This window comes from Rhodotorula paludigena, assembly GCF_050403205.1.
Source record: "Rhodotorula paludigena JCM10292 DNA, Rt_paludigena_JCM10292v1_ctg65, whole genome shotgun sequence".
NCBI classification, from domain to species: Eukaryota; Fungi; Basidiomycota; class Microbotryomycetes; order Sporidiobolales; family Sporidiobolaceae; genus Rhodotorula; species Rhodotorula paludigena.
This window is the reverse complement of record NW_027481393.1, coordinates 1-24,009: the sequence shown is the minus strand read 5'-3', so window position 1 is coordinate 24,009 and position 24,009 is coordinate 1. Positions and strand designations below refer to the sequence as shown.

The following is a 24,009-nucleotide window of genomic DNA, read 5'->3' as shown; positions in this document are numbered from 1 at the left end:
CGGGCGGCCTTCCGCATTTTGCTCGATTCCGGCAGCTTGGCCAAACTCTGCTGCTTGCACTCCTTGGGCGCCTAGTGCAGCGATTAGTCACATGGTATCGCATAAGCACGAGTGTCTGATCGACGAGAGTATGAAGGTGCGTTACAACAGCGGCATACGGATAGAACGAACGATACGAGAGCCTGGTTCTACAACTCGAGCGTGAGCGACCTCCTCTCTGCCCCCCTCCACCTCTCGAGCGCATACTTGGCGTCGGCACCAACCGTCCAGAGCTTGAGCGTCCACTTCCAGCTCTGGTAGCGCCACCACGAGCGCCAGCGCTCGGCGAGCGAGAGCGGCGGGATGTGCGCGACGTCGTCGAGCCGGATCGCGAGGTTGCAGTACTGCGCGATGATGAGGAAGACGCGCACGGGCGAGTGCGTCGTCTGCAGCGAGGCGTCGAGCGCGCGGTTCAGGTCGTTGACCTGCGGAAGGGAGGGTCGGGGTTAGTTCGGCGGGAGTGGACGGGCTGCCCTGCTGTATGTGCAATGGGGACCGGGAAGGCATGCCCACCTTGAATATCATGAGCATGCTGAAGACGTCAGGCGGCAGCATTCGGTAGCGGGAGGGGCGAGGTTCACGAAGGCGGAGTCAGCGCTACAGCACTTTCCGCAAACGGTCGCGACGCACCGACGGGGAATGTTCCTCAGCAGCTGGAACAGCGACTCGAGCAGTCCCTCCTGCTGCACCATGGCCGACCGCATGCGCTTACGCTCCTCGTCGGTGTTGGCGCCAAGATCGAGCATGCTGCTCCCGCGCTGGCCGCCCTCGCCGCTCATGCTCGCGCCTTCGAGAGCGGCGCGGCCGCTGATGGCTGCTTGGAAGAGCGGGTACTGGCTGCGAGCGTTCGGCGGGCAGGTCAGCACCGTCTCTGCGCTCGCTCGAGGCGGGCGGAAAGAGCGTACCTCTCGTCAATGTTGGCGACCAGCTTGGCGTACTTGCGCCGGTCGGCCTCGACCTCGGGCGTGGACCTCGCCATGAGCGAGAGCCAGAACTTGGCGTAATTGACGCGGAGATCCGACGGCAGGTCAAAGTACAGGCCGTGGTCGAGAAGGACGACCTCGAAGTTGTGCGGCGAGCGCGACGGCTTTTGTGCGGGGCGAATGAGGAGGTTGCCGGCGTGCAAGTCGGCGTGGAAGTAGCCTGAGCATGGCAGGGAGCGGGTCAGTGAGGCGCAGAAGATACGAAGCCGAGCAGTTGATAGCGGCAAAGCTGTGCCGCTGGACTTATCGAAGCAAATACGCTGGAGAAACGCACCGGTCAGGTAGATCATGCGCGAGCAGATCTCGGCAATCTCGCGGCTGACGAGGTTGCGGTCGATCTTGTGCCGTGCGAGATAGCCGAGGTCGTCGACGCGGCCGCCCTGGATGAACTCCATGACGAGGACGCGCTTCTTGGCCCACAGGACCTCCGGGAGGACGAGCGGCGTCTGCTTGAGATCGGAGAAGTCTTTGACGCAACGGGCAGCGTTGGCCGCTTCGTGGCCTGTGCACGCGGTGGTCAGCGATTTCGTAGCGCGGCAGAGTGAGGCTTCCTACGCACGGAAGTCCATCTCGAGCGGGAGGTTCTGCTCCATCTCCTCGCCCAGCCAGGCGAATTCGAAGGTCGGGAAGAAGCGTTTTACGAGCTGAAGGAGGAATGTCGTCGTCTTCATGTCGATCGCCGAGAATCTGTCGAGACAACGTCAGCTCAGTCTGTCTGCAGGGCTTCTCACGCTCCGCGGCAGCGGTTCTCGCGCGCGTTTCGCGGTATGACTGAATGGCCACGCACTCTTCGAGGTCGGGATGCATGCACTTGACGGCGACCAGCCTTCCGGACTCGCGATCGACGGCGCGGTGCACCTGCGCCAAGCTCGCGACGCCAATCGGCTCGGGGTCAAAGCTGCTGAAGAAGAAGCTCATCGGCGCGCCCGTCTCGGCGAGGAAGAGCGCCTGGAGGTCCTCGAGCGGCGTCGGGAAGCACTGGTCCTGCAGCGGGCGCATCGCGAGCGACCAGGGGAGCGGGATGAGCTGGACGGTCGACAGGTGCTGGCCGAGCTGCGGGAGACAGAAATGTCAGTGCTGCCTGTACCGTCTAGCCCATACCACCTTCCGGAGCGCGAAGGCGATAGAGCAGCTGTACGCAGCGGCACGCACCTTGATGTAGATGCCGCCAAGCTGTCTCAGCGCCTCACGCAGCCGGACCGCGGCGCGCCAGTGCGTGTCCTCGTAGTCCTGGTGGCGCTGTGCGCGGCCCTCGTCCGAGTCTTCCCACGTCATGCGGAACAGGAGCTTGTAGTCGATCATGGCGCGCACGACGGCGTAGCCGATGGTCGCGCACCGCTCGACGGCAATGACGCCGTGCCGCACGGGCGTCGAGAAGTTGTACGCCGCGAGGAAGGCGGCGAGCGAGAGGATGAGGTAGACGAGGAAGCGCTGGCGGCGCGTGTGCGGGCGGAAACGGGTGCGGAGGGCACGGAGGCGCGAGAGGGGAAGGCGGCGAGACAGGAGGAGGTAGAGATCGCGCTGGAGCTGGGCGAGTCGCTGGTCTGCGCGCGGTTTGCGGGCGAAGGAGGGTGTCGGAGGGGTGGCAGCGCTGTCCTGTGCAGCTGTCGGGGCGCTAGAGGAAGGCGGCGGGAAGGGGCTCGGCGGAGTCGGGGTCGGCTGGAAGCGAACGGCCGACACTGAGAGCAGCCGGGTAGTCGCAGGTCGTGGATAGGTGTGATCTAGAGGGATTGGCGCCCTCGGCAGTCCTGCTTTGGTGCTCAAGCGTGCGCAATCGGCTGTTAACGCGACGCGACAAGCAGACGGATGTCAGCACGAACAACACCTCGAGCGGAGCTGCTGAGTTGCAGAGGGATACAACAAACGCATCCAAAGCCAGACGTGCTAGTCTCGTAGCTCCAGCTGCCGTTGCTGGCGAGTTATACCGGCCCTCATGACGTCGCGCGCAGTTGAGAAGGCCCACCGCAACGCACCTGCCCGCAGAGCCGTTCGTAAGGGCGTACACTGCGCGCGAAAGGCTGGCAGCCCTCGCGCAACGCCCAGCATTCCCGTAACGAGCACGCAGCGACGAGAAGTTGCCGAGACGGAGAGCGAGGCGATGCTGCCAATTCTCGGGCATCGACCATCAGGACCAAGCTTTGCGAGATTCAGAAGTCGAGCAAGACTCTGCTATACATCCCTGCAGCTGCGGCAAAGCCGACAGATCGAGTCGCTCGAAGGAGATGTCTCTCCCGACGACTTGCGAGCGTAACGCCGCAGACTGAATGAAGCAAGCCGACGGATGCGAGGAATACAACAACGACTACTGCAATGCGACGCGGAACGACAGGGAGGAGAGCGGGCGAGGACGGGCGAGGACAGGGTCGAATTCACCCGCGGAACGACGAGACGGCAAAGTTGCCTGCTGGTTTGGCACCGCGGCGAGCCGAGGACAGCGGGCGAGCGATCGAGGCTGTGCATGCAAACAACAGGTCAACACCGGAGAGCAGCGGACACGGACCCGCGCCGACAGGCGGACCCGAGTATGTCGACGCACCCGACTTGCGCTGCCCATCGGCCTGGAGCAGCAGGCTCCTCTTGCGCTTCTTCTCCTTGTCCTTCTCCTTGTCCTCGTCCTCGGGGTCGGCCAGCCCGAGGAGCACCTTGCTCTCGAAGCTCATCCCCTTGACCTTCTTCGGGTTGCGCGGCTGGCTCGCCGCGTCCTGCCGCCCGGCGTCGAGCACGGCGACCTGCCGCTTCTTCGAGTAGAGCCGCGAGGTGACAAACTTGGCGGCGGACGTGTGTGAGGGCAACGCAGTAGAGGAAAGCGAGGCGGGGCCGTGAGCGACGGAGGGGAGGTGCTGCAACGTGATGTCGCTGCGGGTGGCGAGTTCCGTCAGAGGCGCTCCTTCAGATTCAGAGGGCGTATCAAGACGCACCCGACCTGCTGGCTGCCTCCTGCGCCAACCTCGTCCCGCCTGCGCTCGGCAAGCTCCCTCCTGCGGCGGCGCTCCTCCTTGACGCGGCGCTTGGCGGCCTTCTTGCCCTCGCCCGCGGCGGGCTGCTGCGCCGCCTGGTCGTAGTGCGCCGCAGCCTCAGCAAAGACGTCGTCGTCGAGGTACGTCGTCTTCTTGCCCTGCTGCACGGGCTCGGCAGCTGCGACTTCCTCGTCCTCGTCGTCGTCCTCGAAGTCGACCTCGTCCTCCGCCGCAGCAAGCGCCTCGTCCAGCGCCTCGTCTGCCTCGCCGTCCTGCTTAGCCGCAGCCTCCTCCTCGTCGTCGTCGTCGAGGGCGCGCGCCTTGCCCTTGCCCTTTGCCTTTGCGGCCTTGCCCTTCTTCCTCAGCAGCTCCTTCTTGGCGCGCTTGGCCCTGCAAGCGCGAAACAAGTCAGCCTGCAGCGTTCCAACTCGCCACACACCGCCCAGAGAGCGCGAGAGACGAGATTCACCGCTCCTGGTCCTCCCTCCGCCTGCGCTCGTCGTCGCGGCGGCCCTGCTTGGCCGACGAGAGCGAGACGACCTCGGGCGCAGCGTCAGAGTCGCTGTCCGAGCTGTACTCGTACGCGGCAGACATCCTCGTCCGCGTTCTTCGCGTGCAGCAGCGAGGGAAGCGAGCGCGAAAGAGGAAAGCTCGGAGCGGGGGAGATCCTGATCGCCGCAAAGTCCGCTTGTCTCCGGGACAGTGTGAGGGAAGCAAACACAGTCTATTGCTAGGCAAACTACAACTATATGAACAGCACGGCAGGCTAAGGCGATATTTTGCAGAGAAAGCGTCGGGGTCAGGCAAGGGCGAGGACAGCAGGCTCAGAACTGCGAGGTCGCGGGTATCGCTGGGTCAGCAGATGCCAGCGAGCATAAGCAGGCAACCCAAGTAACGCACCTTGCTGAGGTCGCGCCCGAACAGGGAGCGCTTGACCCAGTCGCCAAGGAAGAGCACGAGCTGCCGGATCGACACCGTCTCCGAGAGGTAGACCCTTTGTTTGCAGATGCACAAAGGCGATTGCAACCAAGTCAGCGTTGTCACAGCGAGGAAGGAGAACGGGCAGGGGCAGAGAGTGGGAAGCGGAACGCACGATCGCCAGGCGTACATCGCCCACAGGTCGCCCGCCTTCTGGAAGTACGGAATGTCGAACGCTGCGGCGCCGCCAAAGTAGACGAGCGAGCCGACTGTACGAAACGAGCAAAGGCGCGGAAGGGTCAGGAATGGAAGCGCCCAGCGGAGTGCCCGCTGCGACTCTCGACGCACGGTGCTTGTACTTGAACGGGTGGTACAGCATGTCGTCCGGGTCGTCGTAGACGCCGTTCTTGAGCGCCGTCTCGTCGAGCTCCTGCTTGCCGAGCGTCGACAGCTTCTTGCCGAGGTACTGCCCCTGCTGCGCCGCGACCTGCGCCGTCGCCGGGAGCGCCGTGATTTTTTTCGAAATCTCGAGGAACATGTCGGCGAGCTCGTTCAGCCCGAGCGTGCCGTTCTCGCGGCGGTACTTGTCGAAGACGTTCCTGTTCGTTGAACGTACCCGCGCAGTCAGCGGACGGTACCCCGAAAAGCTGCAATCTCGAGACTGCATGTTGAGCCAACGCACTCGATCTTTGCAAAGTGCTTCTCGGACGCCGGGAACTTGCGCTTGACGTACTGTGGGGCGTCCGAAGAGCGGGTCAGTTTGAAGAGTCCGGGGTGCACAAGCTCGCTTCCACGACATCGGAACGGCTGCGGGCGACCGCACCGCAGTCGTACCGTGCGGCAGATGGAAGAGAGACTTAGCACGCACGCCCATCATCTTTGCAAACTCCTTGCGGTCAATGTTGCCGTCCTTGTCCTCGTCTGCGCGCTCGACAAACTCGAGCAGGTGGTCGACGAGGCGCGTCTCGATCGTCGCGCAGTCGCCGATCGCGTACACGGTCCCGAGCGGCGCGCCGAGCACGCGCAGGTGCGCGTCGACTTCGAGCGCGTGCTTGTGGTACTGGTTCGGGAGGAGCGACGCGACGCGCTGCGTGAAGGGGTTCATGGCTAGGTGCGACAGAGATTGCGGTCAGCCTCGCGCATTTTGCTCTCACACACTCCGCAGTGTGACCGAATGGCAGGTCCGCAGCCATAATGAGTCACTTGGAGGCAGCAGGAGCAAAGCGCGACGCACCAATACCGGTAGACCAGAGCGTGAAGCCGCTGTCGAGCTCGTGCTCCTTGGTCTCGCCCGTTTCCTTATTGCGGACCGTGTAGACGACCTTGTCGGGCGTGACCTCCTTGACGCGCGCGTTGAGGATCATGTCGATCTCGTTGCGGCGGAAGTGCTCCTGCAGAGCGGGCGGGCGGGGGACGGCAAGTGCAAGACGGACAAGGCATGTGAGGGGGTGTTGGAGCGTCGGGCGATGGAAGGTCAAGATGGAAGAGCGGGAAGAGGAAAGGCGGGAGAGAGAATACATCAGCATCGTCGTCCGGATATGACCTTGCGTGTCACAGCTCAGGGAAACGCACCTCGGCATACTCGGAGATCTTCTCGGCGTACGTGTTGAGGATGTGGTCGCGCGACTGGATGATGTGCACCTTGACCGAGTTGCGCAGGATCGAGGGCATGTCTGCGCGCGCACCAAAGCGAGTCAGCCTATCTTCGGCCGCTACAGCCGGCGCCTGCAGAAACACGGCAGGACCACGGCTGGACGACAGCGCCGACAGACGCACAAGCAATGACGTCCTCGTTGACCATCTCCCAGAGCTCGCTCGCAAACTCGACGCCGGTCGGCCCTCCGCCGCACACGACAAAGCTGAGGAGGCGCTTGCGGTCCTCCTCGGTGGTCGACGGGAGGGCGGCGGCCTCGAGGTTGTCCATGACGCGGCGGCGGATCGCCTGCGCGTCCTGGATCGTCTTGAGCTGGAAGCAGTTTTCGAGGCCGGGCACGCCGTGCGTGCTGTTGACCGAGCCGCACGCGACGACGAGCTTGTCGTAGGGGAGGTAGAAGTTCTCGCCGTGCCCGGCGCAGTCGACCTCAAGGAGGCGCTCGGAGAAGTCGACGTCGACCGCCCTGTCGAAGCGCGCTTTGTCAGTTTCTGGCGAACGCGACACTGTCCAGCTGATGTGACACACTTTCCAGCAAAGAAGTGACCGCCAACACGGGCAATGATCTTGCGGAGCGGCTCGACGAGGCTGCGGACCTCGACCGTGCCGACGGTTGCGGACGCTGCGGCCTCGGGATGTCAGTCTCTGCACTCCTGGTCAACTTGTGACATTGTGAACGCACGCAGCAGAGGCTGGAAGCAGAAAAAACTGAGTTGCGACGCGAAATGGGTGAGTGCAGGATCCTTCCGCGCGAAGAGGGTCGAGACGGGACGCACTTGTCGGGCGAGACGACAGTGACGTGCCAGACGTCGGGGTCGAGGTTCTTGACGATGCCGACGCTGCCCCAGCCGCCGCCGACAATGACGAGGCGCTTCTTGGCCTTTCCGCTCGAGTTGACCTTGCGGGCGTCGAAGTCGTCGACGAGCGACTCGGCGATCTTGAGGTTCTTCTTTCCGCCGCGCTTGGGATTGAGGGCGAGCGGGTCGATGGGGACGTTGGACGCGTGCGGGTGGTGAAAGGTCGAGGCGTCCCAGGCCCACAGGCCGAGGAGGGCGACTCCGAGGCTGCCGGTGACGACGAAGGGCGCGGCGAGGAGGGCGGTCCAGTAGGGGTGGGAGCGGTAGAAGCGAACGCGCTTGGCCTTTGTGAGGGGCGCAGAGGCCCCAGGAGAAGCGGGAGGCGGGGGGGGAGCGGTTGCGAGCGAGCGACGCAGAGCAGGCGGAGGCCGAGGCGGGCGTCGCAGCGGCAGCGGTAGCGGCAGCGGGGGGGCGCACGCGCTGGCGGTGGAGCGCAGGGCGGCGGTGCGCTGGCCCAGGCGGGGTGCGAGCATCCCTCGAGGCGGTGTGACGGGCGGAAAGGGCTGCCGCTACAAGGTAGACGCAGGTCGCAGTACCGCGCGCGGTACGGCCAGCGCCCAACGTCACCGCGCACTGCCTGCGCTTTCCTTTCCCGAGGTCTCGCGAGCACAGCATGGCAGAGCAGCGCATCAGGGTCGCACTCCTCGGGGCTGGCGGGTTTGCTTCCACCGCTGTCCGTCCGCGTCTCTCTCTCTCGCTTCTCGCGCTTCATCGCCTCGTCGCTTCGGCCGAGGTGGGGGTTGACATGATCGCGGGCCACTGGGGACTCGAGCCGGGGGCTAGCGGGGCTAGGGTGTCTCGTGTGCTCGTCTGAACGCTCCAGGCCAAACTTGGCGGGTCGGGCGAGCTTGCGCTGCCGAGAGAGACTCGCGCTGCCGCGGCTCTTGCTCGCAACTGGTCTCGCTCGCCGTCCCGCCGCGCAAAGAGCACTTCCAGGGTCACACAGCTCCGCAAGAGCATCGCAGGGCTGACCTGGACCTCGGCTCAAACCGACAGCACCTCCCGGCCATCGCCGCAACTCCCGCCTTTGACCTCGTCGCCGTCTATTCGCGCTCGCGCTCGTCCGCCGACAAGCTCGTCCAAGCCGCACAGCGCTTCCCTGCGACGAGCGGCGCCGACCTCGCCGTCTATTCGGACGACAGCGCCGACGGCGCCACCCTCGACGCCCTCCTCGCGCGCGACGACATCCCCGCCGTCGTCCTCTGCCTCCCCATCCCGCACCAGCCCGCCGTCATCCGCCGCGCCCTCGCCGCGGGCAAGCACGTCGTCTCGGAGAAGCCTGCTGCCGCCTCGGTCGCCGACACGCGGGCCCTCGTCGAGCTGTACGAGGCCGAGTACGCGCCGAAGGGCCAGCAGTGGATCGTCGCCGAGCAGTTCTGCTACGGCCACGCGTGGGAAAAGGCCCGCGAGCTCGTGCGCGACGGCAAACTCGGCACCGTCCAGTCGTTCGCCGTCGACGTCTTTATCCAGCCGAGCCTCGCTGCCGGCGCGACCAACTGGCGCCGTGAGCCAGAGTACCAGGGCGGGTGCGTCCGCGCGAGGCTGTACCATCGCGGTACCTGGACACTGACGACAAATTCACTTGCCGCAGCTTCCTCCTCGACGGCGGCGTCCACTTCTTTGCTGCCCTGCGCCACATCCTCTCGACCGCGTCCCCCTCCCCTCTCGCCCTCACCTCGCTCTCGGCGCACGTCTCGCAGCTCAACCCGTCCCTCCCTCCGTGCGACACGCTGCACGCCCTCGTCGGCACGAGCAGCGCGCGCGGCGACGACGACGGCAGCGCGACCGGGCCGAGCGGCACCTTTACGCTCTCGTTCGGCCACCCGAAGCCGGCGCAGACCAAGCTCTACACCCTCCGCGGCGACCGCGCCGTCCTCACCATCGACATCGCCCACCCGCGCATCCACGTCCTCCGCCTCGTCACCCAGCCCTCGCCCGCCGACCCCGACGCCGCGGGCGAGGACGAGCCCAACGTGCTCGAGATCGAGCTCCCCGCGCGCGACGCCGTCGAGGCAGAGGTGGAGGCGTTTGCGCGCGCCCTTGTGGCGGGAATCGGGAGCAAGGAGGCGGACGAGGTGAGACGGCGCAGCGGGCCGAGGGCCGCGCTGAGAGACGTTGCCGCGGTCGAGGGCGCGCTCAAGAGCGGCGAAAAGGGTGGCGAGAAGATCGCTTTGAAGGAATTGGTCGGCGAGGCGCTGTGGGAGGTGCAGTAGACTTTTCTCGTTGAAAACAGGCGTGCTCGAGCGAGGACGTTCCGCGTGCAGCGCTTCCCGGCTCACTCGCGCGATGCCTCGTTCCAGTCGCGGCGCCGCGTCCGAGACTGTGGCGCATGCTATGCGTTACACACCCAACAACTCGGGCACGCGACCAGCGCATGCATGAGAGGCATTGCTTTTCACACTCCGCCGAGTCCGTCGCCCCACGGACCACGCGGGTTCCGCCTCTGCGCTTGGAGTTTTGCCAGCTGCGACGCGCCTGTGTAATGCAGCATAATCAGCCGCTGGGACTGAAGGGCGGGAGCAGGATAGGTCCGCCTCACTGGCTGTTGGTCGCAAAACAGGCTGCTCAACATGCGCATCTTGCTCTTCTTTCGTGCGTTGCAGGGGCTCGACTGCGCCTCATCGACCGATCAGGTCAGCTCAAAGCTCGCAAAGTGCGTATAGAGTAGCTGCTGCTCTCACATTGAACGCCCTTCTTCTGCGGCTGCGTGAACGGATCCAGTCCCGTCTGTCCCGTCGGCCGCTGAATGGTCGCTTTACCGTCAGGGGTCAGGCGCTTCATTGGTACATCATAACTGCCTTCCATGGGAAGCGGTTCGTCTGCGTACCAAGACGGTGAGCACAGGACAGCAGCAGAGGCAGACTAAGCGGAAGCAAGGCACGGTGTTGCGCGATGTTTGAGGCGCGGTACAGCTCGTCACCGCCGGTGATCGAGCCGCTCGTCTGATGGTGGCTATGGCGGCGCGATTGCCCGCTGGCTGCGCCGGTGTGGCTGTGCGATGACATTCTGCAGGCCTGCCCTTGCGCAAGGACAGCCGAGAGAGCACCACGCTTTTCCGTACCAACGGACTACCAAGAAAGCGCAGAAGATCAGGCAGCGCAGAGAGCCGCAAAGCGGGACCAACGCTCGGGAAGCCAGCGTTGGCTGGACGGACAGGAGGCGTCATGCGGAAAGACCGAGAGACCGGCGCAGCAGTGATGCGACAGCGAGAGCACAGCATGATTGAAGTTTCGTGATCTTTGCAAGGTTGCGAGCGGTCGTTACGAAAGGGAGAGAGAGAGAGAGATAGCGAGGGATTGCGAGAGCTCGGTGCGAGCGAGTCGCGCCCGACTGGCCGAGTCGACCTAGTCCTGCTTGAGCTCGCGCGCCTTGAAAGCGCGCACCGCACCCATCGCATCCTTGGCACAGCTGCGGCGATCGGGCGTAACTGTTCAGCTCCATGCGGCCGAGCCGAGATCAGCAGCGTGATGCAGCGGGAGCCCCGAGACGCACAGGAGGACGATCGAGTAGAGCCAAGTCGGGAGAGCACGGCCGAAGGGGGTGCACTTGGCGTAGAACGGCTCGATGATGTGCTGCGCAAGTCTCTGTCAGCTGCCTGGATCCGCGCGAGCAGTGCGTGCACCTTGACGCGCGCGGAAGATTCCCGCCGACACCGACGCACCTGCGACTCGCCGCTAAGCACCGTGTTTTCGACAAGCTCGGCGACCGTCTCGACCTCCAAGCTGGGCGCGCATCGCTCGGGGATGAGGTTCTCGAACCCGGCAAACATGGCCGACTTGAAGTGCGCGGGGCAGATAACGCTCGTGCGCACGGCGCGCGCATGCGAAGCGGGCTGATACAGGTGCCGCAGCTCTTCGGTGAGGCCCTCGTGGAAGGACAGGGCGGCGACTTTCGAGGAGCAGTCTGTGGCGGCGCGGAAGGCGTGAGTCTGGCGTGAGAGCGTGATGGTAGCGACGAGAACGCACACGCCACACCAGTCGCAGCCGCGATGTATGCAGTCGAGGACGAGATGGTCTGGTATGCGGCATAATCAGCTTCGAATCACCATCCAAAAGCTCGTGCAACGCACGACGACGTGGCCGTGACCCTTCTGAATCATGTGCGGCAGGAAGGCCTGCACAGTCCAGTAGTGCGCCTTGACGTTGATGTCATAGGTGCTGCGACAGGGAGATTCAGCGATCGACTCGACTGAGAGCGGAGGAAACCCACAGGTCGACATCACGCTCGGTCATCTCGAGGATCGACGTCGCGCGCACAACGCCGGCCATGTTGATCAGCACAGAGCTGTGGAGATTTGAAGTCAGCATCGAGGATGAAGAGGACTTGAAGGAGGCGCACGGGTGTCCGACTTCCTCCTGCACCTTTCGCGCGACGGCCTTGACGGCATCGGCGCTCGAAAGGTCGACTTGGTAGTAGCTCAGTCCCGGGGCTAGAGACAGAGATCGTCAGCGTTAGATTGATACGACAGCAACAGCGAGTCACGCACTCTTCGGAGCGCTCAGCGGCGCAACATCGAGAACGACGACCTTTGTTCCGCGCGCGACAAGCCGCTTTGCGACGGCCGTTCCGAGCCCGCCGGCGCCTGTATTCCGCAAAGGATCCTGGTACTCAGCGAGTGCCCTAGACGAGCAAGCGACTGAGAGGATGCCACCCCGGCGCACCTCCGGTAATCACGACGATCTCGCGGTGCCAGTCCCACGGCTTCTTGCCGCGCGTGAGGTTGTTGCGCGCCGCCCTGCTCATCTGGTCGTTGGCGCTGAGCATCACTCCCAGGCCAAAGACGGCGAGTGCGAACTGCGTCGCTCGGTCCGCCTTGACGAGCGAGAGCCAGTCGGCGGCCCTGAGCGCCTCGAGTGCGCCGGGCAGGGACTCGACCGCGCCGTGGCGGAGTGCAGCGAGGACTGGCAGCACCCACGACAGCGCCGGGTTCAGCACGGTCGCACGGACGACGCGGACGACGGCATCGAGCGTGAGCCCTTCGCGGGCGTGCAGCGCAGAGAGCGAGACGATGGCCATGCTTGGAGGGACTGCGTGCTCCTGTGCGGTCTAGCACTCGCTTGCTCGCTCTGCTCGAGCGACAAAGAGAGCGAGAAGAGAGCCGAGTGGGGACTTGCACCGCCTCGTCGCACGCGGAACGAGGCCCGGCCGCTCTTCCTCACGCTTTAGGCTGCCTTTACACGGCTTGCACAGTAGTGTGCAACCACAGAGAAGTCGACGCCGGGCGGACGCGACTCGACACCAAGGCTCGTCGGACGAGACACGCTCCTCCTCAGGCTCGCTCGCTGACGGAGGACAGTGCGCGGGACCAGCCTATCGATGCATAGCGTGCACAACAAGGGAAGACGAGCACAGATATACAAGACACTTGCGGATGCGAAAGAAACGCGGATCGAGAGGGTGAAGAGGGACGGATGGAGCGCGGGCGAGTCGTCCGGCGGGAAAGACCAGAAATGGGGAAGCTCGCGGTAGAAGCAAGCTTGTCTGTACGCAACGCGAGAAGGCGAAGAAGAGGGTCAGCCTTGGATGGCCTCACTCCGTGTGACGGGCAAATGCGCAACGCACCCTTGAGCTCGTCTCGTCACTCGACGACGGGAGGTCCAGGGCACACCCGCGACGTGCGAGTGTACACGTGCTGCTTGGTGCTCGAGGCGTTCATGCTCCAGAACCCGCAGAACGGGCACGTGAACGCCTGCTGCGCGTCCCGCTGCAGCCGTGCCGTGCGGAATGGCCGCTGGAACGTCAGCGTCACCTCGGCGTGATGGTAGTTGAGCGCGTGCGTCGTCGCCGTAGACGCCGACTTGGGCTTGAAGACGGGTAGTGGGCACGCAGGGTACGGGCAGCGCTGCACAGGGCGAGAGCGTCAGGATGCGTCCGGTGGAGGAAGAGCTTTTAGCGGAACGTACCACCATGCCCTTTGGCAGGTCGTCCTGCACGGTGGCGGCAGCACGTTTACGGGGCGCTGCGGTGCGCGGCGTCTCTGGCGATGCGGCAGATTTGGCCGAGGACGATCCTGCTGCGGTGGACAACGAGGCGGCGCCCTCTGACTGGGTAGGCGAGACGGGCGATCCAGCCGTTCCGTACGACGCGTCGCTCGTCTCGTCTGACGACGGGAGGTCGAGCTGCGAGAAGGGGCGCAAGGGCGACGAGGCGCGCAGTGTATGCCGCGCGAATGCAGGCGAGATGCGCTTTGGCGTGGGCTTGACCTTCGGCTCGACAGGCTCGTCTGCGTCCGCGTCGCTGCGCTGCTTGCCCTTGTCGGCGGCAGGCGAGGCCGGGGCGGGCGGCGGAGGTGTCGAGACCGATGTCGGTGCGGTGGAGCGGTTCGCCCCAGAGGCCTGGCGGGTGCGCGAGGACCCGTCGCTCGAGCTCGGCGACGCGCTGCTGCTGCTACCGCGCATCACCATCTGCTTTGTCGACGCGGCTTCGAGTATCGGCGCCGCTTCGAGTGTCGGCGCCGCTTCGAGCGCTAACTCGGCGTCGTCGGGCTGCGCCAGAGCGAGCAGGTCCGCCTCGACCACACCCATCTCCTCGTCGTCGACCTGCACGAGTGCAGCGAGATCTGGCGCGACATCCGCGTCATGCCCGTCGGACGCTTCGTCGTCGGCATCCTCCTCGTCGCCTAAAAGGACGGACGAGGTCGCGGGCGGAACGCCCATGAGACTCGCGCCGCTCTTCCTCCGCGGTGACGAGGCGAGCAGCACCCGGTCTGGCTCGTCCTCGTTGTCGTGCCCTGCTGTCCCACCCACATCGTGCGGCAGGACATAAGTGCGCACAGCGTCATCGCTGTCGTCCTGTTCGACCATGCTGTCGTCGTCGTCGAGGTACTCGCGCCATTCACGCGTCGCCCACCCGGTCGCCTCGTTCCCAACGCAGCCTCTCCCCTCCTCCATGCTCCTCCACCGCCACGGTTGCAGCTCGATCCCCATGCCGACCTCCGCGCGCGCCTCCTCGTCCCCCGCCCGCGCGCGGAGACACAGCTCGGCCGCCTCGCCGAGCCCGCGCACTAGCCTGACCTCGCTCTCGACCGCGCGCCACGCCGCGCTCGTCCATCCGCGCCCCGCACGCCGTGCCTCGATTCGCAACTCGTCTTCGTCCCACTCGTATGAGAGTACGTCGGGCACGGTCCCGAGCGCGAGGCCATCGATGCGGTAGGGCCCGCGGTGCCGCTCCGAGAGGGAGGACCAGCGCTGCCGGGCGTGCATGAGCGCCGTGAGCGGCTTTTTCGGCCTGGGCGGAGCGGAAGCGAGCGGGCGAGGCGCGTCGACGAGAGAGGGGGACGTCGAGCGCGACGACGACGTGGAGGACGGGGTCGACGAGTCCAAGAGGGCGAGGCGGTCTGTCGCGGAAGGGTAGATGGCGCACGGCAACTGCGCTTGTCGAGGTACGCGGCCAGACCGGCGCTGCGAAGAGGAAGCGCCCGAGTCGAGGGCGGGCGAGAGAATCGGTTCGGGGAGAATGGGGGGAACAGCGATGGGGACGAGGGTGCGAGATCGAGGCTCGGGTCGGCGCTTCGGGTAGGTACCAACGACCCATCCGAGCTGCTGAGCGGGCTTGAAATCCGGGTTGAGCATACGCGTTGAGGGAATCGGCGAGAGTGGAAGAGCAGCAGGAGGCGGTTTCCGAATTCGCAGTTGATTCAGGGGATGCGATCGGGGTCGCGAAGGGAAGTTGAGTGGCGCAGGAATCGGCGGCACAGCGGGTTTGGCGGGGATGAGCGAGGCGGATGGAGACGGGAGCTGCTTGCCCGCAGTCTGCGGGCTTGTCGACAACGGCGAGCGCTTCTGCAGGTACGATGAGAAGGGACCGCTAGTTGGCGATTCGCGGCGTGACTCGAGCACGAGCTCGAACGACTGCGACGAGCGAGGCGAGCGGTTCGACTGGGAGGACAAAGTCGGCGACGGGTGCGCCGACTGCGGCGAGCCAAAGGGCGAGTTTGTGACCGTCTCCTCCTCCTGCGAATCCCAGCGCGTGTGCTGCCGCGTCGCGGTGGGCCGACGCAGCGGGACCTCGACTCCGTCAAAGGCCCGCCTCCGCGAGCTCGTCGGCCGCGTCGGCTCCACACTCGCAGCTGCCTTGCCGTCCACGCTGCGCACTACGCTCCCCGAGGCAATCGCGGCCGCGCGAGCTTGCCGCTTTGATGCGGACGGGGCGTTCTCCCCTTCGGCGGGGCGTTTCCCGCGCGCCGTTTCGCTGAGACGGCTCGATGGGAGCTCGAGGGTCCATCGTCGGTGCTTCGAGGGGATGCTCGAGCTGTTGCCAGGCTTGGCAGAGGAAGGAGTTGCGGTCGAGGGCAGTGACGGCTTGGTGCGAGGGATGGACCACGAGGACGAGGCGACGAGAATGATTTCATCTTCGAAGCTCGAGTCGCTAGTCGGCGTCTCTGTGCGAGCTGGCAGCTGTCGTGTCGAGGGTCGGCGTGCAGTGCATGTGCGTCAAAGCGGTCAACACGCGGCCAAGGGGAGCGAGCGGAGCCTCGAGGGTCGCTGTAAAAGCGAGCTCACGCCGTGAGGTTTGCCGAGTCCGGCAAAGCTGCTAATCTCCTCCTTCTGCACGCCTGCAGCCGCTGTCCCACTGCCCTTGGCCGGGTGAAGGGCGAGAGAACGGGGCCGAGGCGATGGACCGGACGGCGGCGACTTGCGCTCAAACGGGCGCAAGGGGAGGCCGGCGTTGGGCACGGCTGGGCTCGTGCTTGGTCTGTGCACTCGCCCGAGCCCCGACTCGGCCATCCTGAGCGAGTGGCGGGGCGTGGACGAGGCCAACGTTCAAGTCGCCCTCTCCTTTCGCTCCGCTTGCATCCTCTCGCTCTCTCTGCGGCTCTGTGCGAGTGCTGAGCGGCTTGCAAGAATCGACTCGAGAGCCGAGCTCCTCGCTAGACTGGTCCCGCGGTCGCTGGTCTCGTTGTTGTCCCGTTTGCTTCCCCACTTGGGTCCGACTCGTCTTGAGCGCGCAGAGAGCGAGTGAGGGCGATGGCGCCGCAAGTGCTCAAGCAGCGCCCGTCCATCACGCTGCCCGGGTCGGCGTATCGAGGGAATCCGCGTCTCGACGGGTGGAAGGTGCGCTCTTCGTCGTCTCCTTGTTCAGCGAGACACGTCCGAGCAAAAGACAGGCCCCTCTTGTGCGTTCGCACGCTCTGACTGGCCTGTATCCTCCTTTTCGCAGTGGCGACGGCGACACACGATCTTTGCATTGGCGGCGTTCACCGTCTACGTCGTGTTCCTCCGACAGCGCTTTTCTCCCGAGCGCATCCCGTTCCACTACCCGATTGCCGCACCGACGGGCAACACAACCTGGTCGCCGACTACCGAGCGGCAGGTCCCGCCTTATGTGCACTACGTCTTTGGCCTCGCACCCGACTTTGGCGGGCACCCCTTCCACTTTATCCACTACCTCTGCCTCACATCGGCGCTCGTCACCCTCCGCCCCGAGGTCATCTACTTTCACTACGTCTACGAGCCCGACACGTGGTACTGGCACCGCTTTGTGCGCGACGTGCACCGCTCGGGCCATACGCGCCTCGAGATGATCCGCGAGCGCGACGTCCAGTCCGTCTTTGGCAACAAGGTCGAGCACTTTGCGCACAAGGCCGACGTGCTCCGCCTCGAGGCGCTGCGCGACTACGGCGGCGTCTACCTCGACGTCGACGTCCTCGTCGTAAAGGGTGCGCCGGTTTCTTGCATTTGATTGAGCGCCTTTTTTTTTGAAGTCAACCTTGACTCCCTGCAGACCTGGAGCCGCTGTACCGACATCAGGTCGTCATGGGCATGGAGTCGCAACCGAACCTTGACCCAGCCTTGCCACCTTCGGGCCTGTGCAACGCCGTCATCCTCGCAAAACCCTACAGCAGCTTCATTTGTGCGTCCTTCCTGCGCGCGTCTTCTGGTAGTCGCACTATCGTGCTGTGTCCGACGGTACTTCCGGCAAAAGGGTACTGATCCGTCTTTCGTGCAGCTCGCTGGCTCGACAGCTACCGCACCTTTGACGGGCGATCCTGGGCGCAGCACAGCGTCACCACTCCTTGGGCACGTCGGCCTTATCGGATACTACGTATACGCCAGAGCTTTCTCGGCTGACCGCTTCTCATCGCGGGCCCCGCGCAGAAACTCGCTCGAGCGTTCCCGCGCGAGATCACCGTCCTCAACAAGTTTGCGTTCTTCTGGCCCATCTGGTGCGCTCTTTTTGCCCTCGTCAAGCTGGAGTGAGCTCATGAGAGTGTCTCGCAGGGACGACGACTCGTTGCGGATTGTGCACCGCTCGCTCGCGTACTCGTTCCACCGCGCGCCGTCGCTCGCGCCGACGCGCGACACGCAGTTCACGTACCACCTGTGGGAGTCGGCGTCGTACACGCGGTACCTCTTGCCGTACGACCCGGACCGCATTCACAACCGCGGGCTCAAGCACGGCGCCGAGCGCGAGGAGGACGGCGCGAGCGACGAGAATGCGTTCTCGCGCGAGGCCCGGCGGTTCGTCTCGGACGAGTTTCGCAGCGCGTGGCGAGAGGCGAAGAAGCAGGGGCTGGTGGATCGGTAGGAACGTGCGTGTGCATCGAGTGCTTTCTTTGTACGCGTCGATGTGCGGATGAGCGTGCATGAGGTGCGCGTTGCGGCGGCTTGCCCTGAACTGCTAGTGGAAAGCGCGAGAAGCTTACAAGCGTACATTTGACTTCTGGACAGCTCGGCTAGCCTCAGTAAGCTGTGTTGATGGCGTCGACACCGCCGTCGGTTGTTCCGTGGTTCCGCTCGAACCGCTTTCGCTCACACGCCGATCCGGGCGCAGACAGAGCTCAGGCTAGCCCAGGGACGGACGGAGACTGCTACAAGGCTGTCTGCGCGCTCTTGCACGCGCTAGTCCCGTCGTCGTGGCTGTGTTGTCCGGATGGCCCAGCGTCATTTCGAGCGGTGCGCACACAGCTCTGTGCGGCTCAGAGTATAGTGAGGCTGACTGTGTGTACCTCGCACAGCGTACAGCGCTTCGAATCGCTCCTCCAGCCCTTCTCGCCGCCGACTTCCGACCCCACCTCGTCCTCGACTCCGTCCGCCCTTCCCGTGGGAGAGCAGCCAAGGGGACTCGGGCACGGTCCACAGAGCGCAGAGGCATGGAGGAAGCTCGAGATCCGCCGCGCGTGCTTCGAAGGCGCGTCTTTCTCGCTCTCTGGGTGTCTCTCGCTTCTCTCGACCTCGAGCTGACGCCGTTCGCGCGCATGCAGGCATTCCCGACGACCCTGCGCATCTGAGAGCAGAGACGTATCACGTCCTGCTCGGTCTGGCCCCGACTCCGACTCTCGTCGAACAGTACCGCGCCTTTCTCGCCGAAGTCCTCCCGCGCGTCTCGGCCCTACCCGTCCCCGGAGCCAGCTCTGCGTCCCTCGACAAGCACGACAAGCTCTTGCGCGAGATCGAGCAGGACGTCGAGCGCACGTTCGGCGCACTCGCATGGTTCGGCGCACCCATCGAGGAGGACGAAGAGGGCGAAGCGGACCCGCTGTGGACACGCCTAGAAGTACTACATTCAGCAGACCGCGCAGCGGCGAAGCGGCTGTCCGGCGCATCCGTCGGAGAGGCGCCTGCCGACGCGTCTGACTCGCAACCCGCCCGTCCGCGCACCCGCACCCGCCGGCAGCTCCTCCTCCGCCCGCTCTTCCTCTATGCCTTTCTCAATCCCGGCGTTTCCTTCGTTCAGGGAATGTCCTACCTCGCCGCCGTCCTCCTCTACATCCTGAGCGCGGGCAAGGCCCCCTCGCTCGAGTCCGAAGCGCAGACGTTCTTCGCCTTCGGCGCCCTTCTGGCGCAGCTCCGGGACTTGTACGTTCCGACACTCGACGAGCCTGCCGCGGGCTCGAACGGCGGCCCAGGACTCGGTGCTACAGTCGCGAGATTCGAAGCCCTCCTGCTCTTCCTCGATCCGGGCGTCGCCGATGCGCTCGACCGTAAGGGCGTGCAGCTGGGAGGGTTCGTCGTCCGGTGGTTGACGACGCTATTTGCGACCGAGGTGCGCTGCCTCGCTGCGGATGTATCCGCTGTCGAGCTCGACGTCGCTGACTCGGCGCATTCTCCTGTACGGCTGCCACAGTTCCCGCTGCCGGATGTCGTCCGGGTATGGGAGTGCGTTCACGAGCACTTCTCTTCCGTCATCAAGGCGACTGACACCGTCGCTCGTCGCAGCCGCCTCCTCTCCCTCTACCCACCCGAAGAAGCGCATCAAGCAGTAGACGCCATGTCGCCCGTCCTCAGCCACCTCCTTGACCTCGCGCTCGCCATCGTCGAGATGGAGCGTCAGACAATCTTGTCTCCATACGGGGTGAGTCTTGCGCGAAGACATGGGTCGGCCTGCTGCGGAACGCTGCGCATCCCTTGCCTGCTGAGCAGCGGCTGCTCGGCTCGCTCCTTTTCAGGTCTCTCGCTGACACGGCCCTCCTCGCAGAGACTGCCCAAGATTCTCGAGCGGCTGCAAGATCTGCAAATCGAGGGCGAGGGCGTCGACCGCCTGCTTCGCACTGCCTGGGACATCCGCGAGCGCCGCGCAGGTCGCGCCTCAAGCAACGGCACAGCCAATAAGCGCTCGAGCACGTCGTCCACGCCGGGCAAGAGCGTGTCGGAGCTCTTCGGCCGCAGACTGTGGGGCTCGCCGTCGACACCGACCAAGACCGCCGCCGTTGCGGCGTCCGACTTTGAGCTGAACGACGACCGCTCTTCCGTCGCGGGCGGTAGCGACTATACTCGCCCGCGGTTCGGGTCGCTCGCGTTCAGCTCGCCGCGCTCGAGCCAGGCCGACCTTGCCGAGAACGTCACTGTCGTCGAGGGCAAGGTGCTCCCGCCGCCGCCGGCACGCGTCGACCAGCACGAGACGATCGCGTCCCTCATCGAGCAGGAGCTTGCGCTCGAAGAGCGGGATCGACAATTGGACTATCCCGTAGACGATGCGGAGGGTGACGCGGCGCCCGAGTCTACCCTCAAAGACCGTCTGCGCTCGTCCTTCTCGCGCTTCGCCGCGTCCGACACGGCCGCCGCGCTGTCCAAGCGCGCGACGAACCTTCAGCTCGCCGCTGCACAGTCGGCGTCGCGCTTTCAGTCGTCGGATGCCGCTGCCGCGCTCTTCAAGGCGCAATCCAACGCTGCGGCCAAGGCGCAGCAGCTGCGTGATCAGCTCGCCGAGCAGGGCCCGGAGCGCATCGCCAAGCTGCGCGAGGCGGCAGCGGGCGCGAGCGGGAGGCTCACAGCGTCGACGGGCTCAGAGCGCTACGCCGAGCGGCAGGCCGGCAGCCCGCGCGAGGCGCCCTTCACGCCGCCGGGCATGCTTCCCGCACCCTCGTCGCCGCACGGGTCACCGCGACTCGGCTCAATCGACATGGGCCGCGCGGGGAGCAACGGGCCCAAGCCGCTCTTGCTTTCGAGCGCAGCGCGCCGGGCGCGGTCCGAGTCGGAGGACTCGTCCGTCGTCTTTGCGCGCTCGCCGTCCCAGTCGCCCGTTCTCTCGCGCGGCGCTGGCCTCCTGTCACCCGACCTGTCCATTCCGCCCCTCTCGCGTTCGTCTTCCCGCAGCGGCGGGACGCATGGCCGCTCGGCATCATCGCAGGTCGACTCGCCGTCCCGCTTCGCTGTCGCTGGCCTCCCGGCACGCGCGGCAGCCTCGATACAGGACGACGACAGCCCGATCATCTCGCGCCGGGTGCAAGATGGTGGGGCAGGACTGCGGCGAGGTGGGCCGTCTGTGCGCACGAGGGAGGACGGGTCTCCTGTTCCGTCTTCAGCCTCGGCGGCCCGCCCTGCGGCAGGAGGCCGAGGGTGGCAACTTTCCGACGCACCGATCCGCCGAGCGACTCCGTCCAACGAGCTGCCGCCTCTCGAGGTCAGTGTCGGCGGACTCGGGCTTGAGGACAGCTTTCCGGCCTCGTCCGCACCGGCTTCGGCGCTTTCGCCTGCGTCGGTCTTGTCGCCGCCGTCGGCAGTGGGATTGTCCCCGCGCGAAGAGCCTTTCGCGCCCGAGACGCCCTTCTCTCCGCCGTCGGAACCGCCGTTTTCGCCGCCGTCGGAGGCTGCGCTCTCTCCCTCTGAAGCACCCTTCTCGCCCTCGCCTGCCGCAAGCGACGTTACTGCCCAGCCGCCGCCCCGCGGCTCCTCGCTCTCGTCCTCTCAGCCCGCATCGGCCTCTCTAGTCCCGCCGCGCAAATCGTCCCTCGCCGCCTCGGTCCCACCCTCCGCCTCCATCCCCGACTCCGACACGTCCCCGCTCTCAGAGCCGGTCGAGCCCGCTCCGCATCCGGACGACGTCCCCCTTTCTTCGCCCGTCCTCTCGCGCGCGTCTTCGCCGTCCCTCTCGCGCTCGACCGCGTCGTCCGGCGCAGGACTCGCGCGCCGGCCCGCCGCAGGGCGCAAGCGCACCTCGCGGCAGGGGAGCGTCGCGAGCGTCAGCGCAGGCGCGAGCGTGGACCTGAGCGGAGCCGAGGCGAGGAAGGTCGCGAGCGATTTCTTGACGAGGCGCACGAGCGCGAGCGCCAAGGGAGCGCACCGGAGGCGGGCTAGCGAGGCGAGCTCGATCGGAGGGGTCGGAGGGGTGGCAGGTCAGAGGATGAGTCAGGCGGACTTGTCGTTTGACGAGAGCGGGTTCTTGGACGCGTATGGCGAGGAGGAGGAGGCGGCGGCGGCAGATGGGCAGCGGTAGAAGCGCACTAGCAACTTTGCAGCCACTCTTTCGCTCTCGAGACTCGCCTACTGTGAGATGACGCAAGGACTCGTACGACAGCGAATCTACGGGCTTGGCGGGTTGCTGATGGTGCGCACGGCTGGCTCGGCGAGGAGACGTTGCGCTTCTTGCAGGACAGGCGTCAGATCTTCAAGCCGCGGGAGTATGGTCTGCGGCGGAGGCGATCAGTCTAGACTGCGCAAGGCTTGAGGAGGCGCGGGGACTCACAGGAAAGATGACCCGCGACTGTAGCTTGTCCACGCCGGGGCCGTGCAGAAGGGCAAGGTACGGCCTGACCTGCGCGCCCTGGAGTCCCTCGTTGAGCACCACCCTGCGCGTGCCGTTGCCGCTGAAGCTCGTGATGCGAGCGGTGTTGGGGACGAAACAGATATTCGTCGAGGCCGAGGTAGTGAAGCGGAACGAGGGTGTGAAGGCGTAGACGGACTCCGACTCGAGCTGGACGCTGAGGCCCGGGAAGATCTTCAGAGTCTCTGTGCGGTCGCGCGGCTATCAGTTGTGGTCTGACCTGAATGCGATCGAAAACGCACCTCGGACTGCGCGGCCGCGGCGGACGAGGAGGAAGATGGCGACGACAGCCAGTGCAGTGGGTGCATAGAGGCCCTGCGTTGCGTATCGAGTCTCGTGAGCAAGGTAATACAGGGCTCGAAATCTGCCAGGGAAGCGCACGACACTTGCGAGCCCTCCAACCAAGAAAGAGAGGACGGCGAGCAGGGGAAGCGAGAAAGGCTGCGCGGTTGACTGGAACGAGAAGCTCGTGCACAGCGCGCCTTCGTCTCTGTAGAATCTCGTGTACTCGCCCATCCGAAGCGTGAGAGTCGCTGGAGGACAATCCTCGCCTCGCTCGTTCCGCTTCCGCTTGCTCTCGCCTCGAACCTCGCTCGCTCGCTCGCCCTATCTGCAGCGATGCGCGTGCTCGCTGTGCTCGCACTGCTGTGCTCGCTCCTCGCCACACTCGCCTTCGCCGACCCGCTGCTCCAGCGCGACTCGAAGGACGCGAGCAACCGCGTCGGCATCGCCTTCGGCAAGCCCGGCCTCCCGCTCGTCCGCGGCGACGCCGACTCGAGACAGGCTGCCAAGGCTGATCTGGAGGGAGACACGGCCAACTACGTACGTCTGCGCGCCGTGTTTCTGGTTGAGGTTGCGCGTACGAGGGCATGTGGCGGGGGCACTCTGCTCGCTCACGCGCCGAGTCCGGTCGCCTAGGGGCTTGCAGTCGTAGCTGCGGTACTGCAGAGCAGGGCAGGGCGCGCGCGGGACCCGCAGGCTGACTGCTGCTCTCCCTCTCGCAGCTCATCACGCTCGACCGCTCCATCTCGAACGTCACAAAGGACAAGATCCTCGACGTCTTGCTCCGTCTTAACGCCGTCGTGAAGCAGGAGTACAACTATCGCGTGCGTTTCGTCTGCTGCGCGTGTGTCGAGGGGCGTGCTGACCTCCGTCAACCGCAGGTCTACAAGGGCATCCTCTTCACCATCCCCGCGGGCAAAGACAAGGGCCTCTCGTCCTGGCAGTCGTCCCTCTCCAAGCTCGCTGGCGTAAAGTACGTTGAGAAGGACGACGTCGTGACGACGCAGGCCAAGGGGGACAAGGATTAGCGCGCGTTCTCTCTCCCCTTCTGTAGCATTCCGCTTCCGCTGTACAGGCTGCATTGCCGTTTTCTCTCGTGCTCTCTCTGCTCAATGGGTGTGCTGACTGGTTGCGGTGTTGCTCGCTTGATGGCTGCTGTGTCTTTTGCTGCTGCAGCCGGCTGCTCTGCTCCGGGTTTCTGTCCGTTCTGCCCCTTTTCATGCTTGTTCTTGGTGCGAAAGGGTTAGGGTTAGAGTTAGGGTTAGGGTTAGGGTTAGGGTTAGGGTTAGGGTTAGGGTTAGGGTTAGGGTTAGGGTTAGGGTTAGGGTTAGGGTTAGGGT

General features: G+C 65.3%; 10 protein-coding genes across 10 annotated transcripts; 4 read left to right on the top strand and 6 right to left on the bottom strand.

The window, feature by feature from the left end:
* Window positions 1-188: 188 nt before the first annotated feature.
* Window positions 189-2,957, bottom strand: JCM10292_000354 (ABC1 kinase family protein; the record flags this gene model as incomplete). The annotated part of the gene is made up of 9 exons (XM_076652096.1): window positions 189-464; window positions 553-571; window positions 670-876; window positions 945-1,182; window positions 1,297-1,524; window positions 1,582-1,709; window positions 1,810-2,075; window positions 2,175-2,701; window positions 2,948-2,957. 9 exons carry the CDS (start codon window positions 2,955-2,957, stop codon window positions 189-191), a joined length of 1,899 nt encoding a protein of 632 aa, XP_076502336.1.
* A 434-nt stretch (window positions 2,958-3,391) lies between these two features.
* On the bottom strand, window positions 3,392-4,573 carry JCM10292_000353 (uncharacterized protein; the record flags this gene model as incomplete). Its single annotated transcript, XM_076652095.1, has 4 exons — window positions 3,392-3,474; window positions 3,559-3,878; window positions 3,941-4,369; window positions 4,449-4,573. The coding sequence occupies 4 exons, from the start codon at window positions 4,571-4,573 to the stop codon at window positions 3,392-3,394; spliced, it is 957 nt and encodes a 318-aa protein (XP_076502335.1).
* Window positions 4,574-4,803: 230 nt separating this feature from the next.
* JCM10292_000352 (uncharacterized protein) lies at window positions 4,804-7,878 on the bottom strand (the record flags this gene model as incomplete). Its single annotated transcript, XM_076652094.1, has 12 exons — window positions 4,804-4,809; window positions 4,880-4,973; window positions 5,073-5,166; window positions 5,246-5,496; window positions 5,580-5,629; window positions 5,766-6,004; window positions 6,132-6,288; window positions 6,470-6,570; window positions 6,674-7,014; window positions 7,077-7,170; window positions 7,231-7,256; window positions 7,325-7,878. 12 exons carry the CDS (start codon window positions 7,876-7,878, stop codon window positions 4,804-4,806), a joined length of 2,007 nt encoding a protein of 668 aa, XP_076502334.1.
* Window positions 7,879-8,018: 140 nt separating this feature from the next.
* Window positions 8,019-9,618, top strand: JCM10292_000351 (Gfo/Idh/MocA family protein; the record flags this gene model as incomplete). The annotated part of the gene is made up of 3 exons (XM_076652093.1): window positions 8,019-8,078; window positions 8,402-8,931; window positions 8,997-9,618. 3 exons carry the CDS (start codon window positions 8,019-8,021, stop codon window positions 9,616-9,618), a joined length of 1,212 nt encoding a protein of 403 aa, XP_076502333.1.
* Window positions 9,619-10,749: 1,131 nt separating this feature from the next.
* On the bottom strand, window positions 10,750-12,421 carry JCM10292_000350 (uncharacterized protein; the record flags this gene model as incomplete). Its single annotated transcript, XM_076652092.1, has 9 exons — window positions 10,750-10,813; window positions 10,898-10,977; window positions 11,067-11,308; window positions 11,371-11,419; window positions 11,475-11,562; window positions 11,615-11,689; window positions 11,744-11,834; window positions 11,892-11,987; window positions 12,067-12,421. The coding sequence occupies 9 exons, from the start codon at window positions 12,419-12,421 to the stop codon at window positions 10,750-10,752; spliced, it is 1,140 nt and encodes a 379-aa protein (XP_076502332.1).
* A 562-nt stretch (window positions 12,422-12,983) lies between these two features.
* On the bottom strand, window positions 12,984-16,131 carry JCM10292_000349 (uncharacterized protein; the record flags this gene model as incomplete). The annotated part of the gene is made up of 3 exons (XM_076652091.1): window positions 12,984-13,247; window positions 13,309-15,801; window positions 15,907-16,131. The coding sequence occupies 3 exons, from the start codon at window positions 16,129-16,131 to the stop codon at window positions 12,984-12,986; spliced, it is 2,982 nt and encodes a 993-aa protein (XP_076502331.1).
* A 240-nt stretch (window positions 16,132-16,371) lies between these two features.
* Window positions 16,372-17,932, top strand: JCM10292_000348 (uncharacterized protein; the record flags this gene model as incomplete). Its single annotated transcript, XM_076652090.1, has 6 exons — window positions 16,372-16,458; window positions 16,631-17,063; window positions 17,129-17,257; window positions 17,354-17,424; window positions 17,503-17,570; window positions 17,626-17,932. 6 exons carry the CDS (start codon window positions 16,372-16,374, stop codon window positions 17,930-17,932), a joined length of 1,095 nt encoding a protein of 364 aa, XP_076502330.1.
* Window positions 17,933-18,277: 345 nt separating this feature from the next.
* Window positions 18,278-22,060, top strand: JCM10292_000347 (uncharacterized protein; the record flags this gene model as incomplete). The annotated part of the gene is made up of 6 exons (XM_076652089.1): window positions 18,278-18,300; window positions 18,363-18,535; window positions 18,609-19,390; window positions 19,472-19,503; window positions 19,564-19,699; window positions 19,823-22,060. The coding sequence occupies 6 exons, from the start codon at window positions 18,278-18,280 to the stop codon at window positions 22,058-22,060; spliced, it is 3,384 nt and encodes a 1,127-aa protein (XP_076502329.1).
* Window positions 22,061-22,146: 86 nt separating this feature from the next.
* On the bottom strand, window positions 22,147-22,903 carry JCM10292_000346 (uncharacterized protein; the record flags this gene model as incomplete). Its single annotated transcript, XM_076652088.1, has 4 exons — window positions 22,147-22,251; window positions 22,310-22,572; window positions 22,630-22,702; window positions 22,769-22,903. The coding sequence occupies 4 exons, from the start codon at window positions 22,901-22,903 to the stop codon at window positions 22,147-22,149; spliced, it is 576 nt and encodes a 191-aa protein (XP_076502328.1).
* A 102-nt stretch (window positions 22,904-23,005) lies between these two features.
* Window positions 23,006-23,697, top strand: JCM10292_000345 (uncharacterized protein; the record flags this gene model as incomplete). The annotated part of the gene is made up of 3 exons (XM_076652087.1): window positions 23,006-23,209; window positions 23,392-23,493; window positions 23,551-23,697. 3 exons carry the CDS (start codon window positions 23,006-23,008, stop codon window positions 23,695-23,697), a joined length of 453 nt encoding a protein of 150 aa, XP_076502327.1.
* Between the last annotated feature and the right edge of the window lie 312 nt (window positions 23,698-24,009).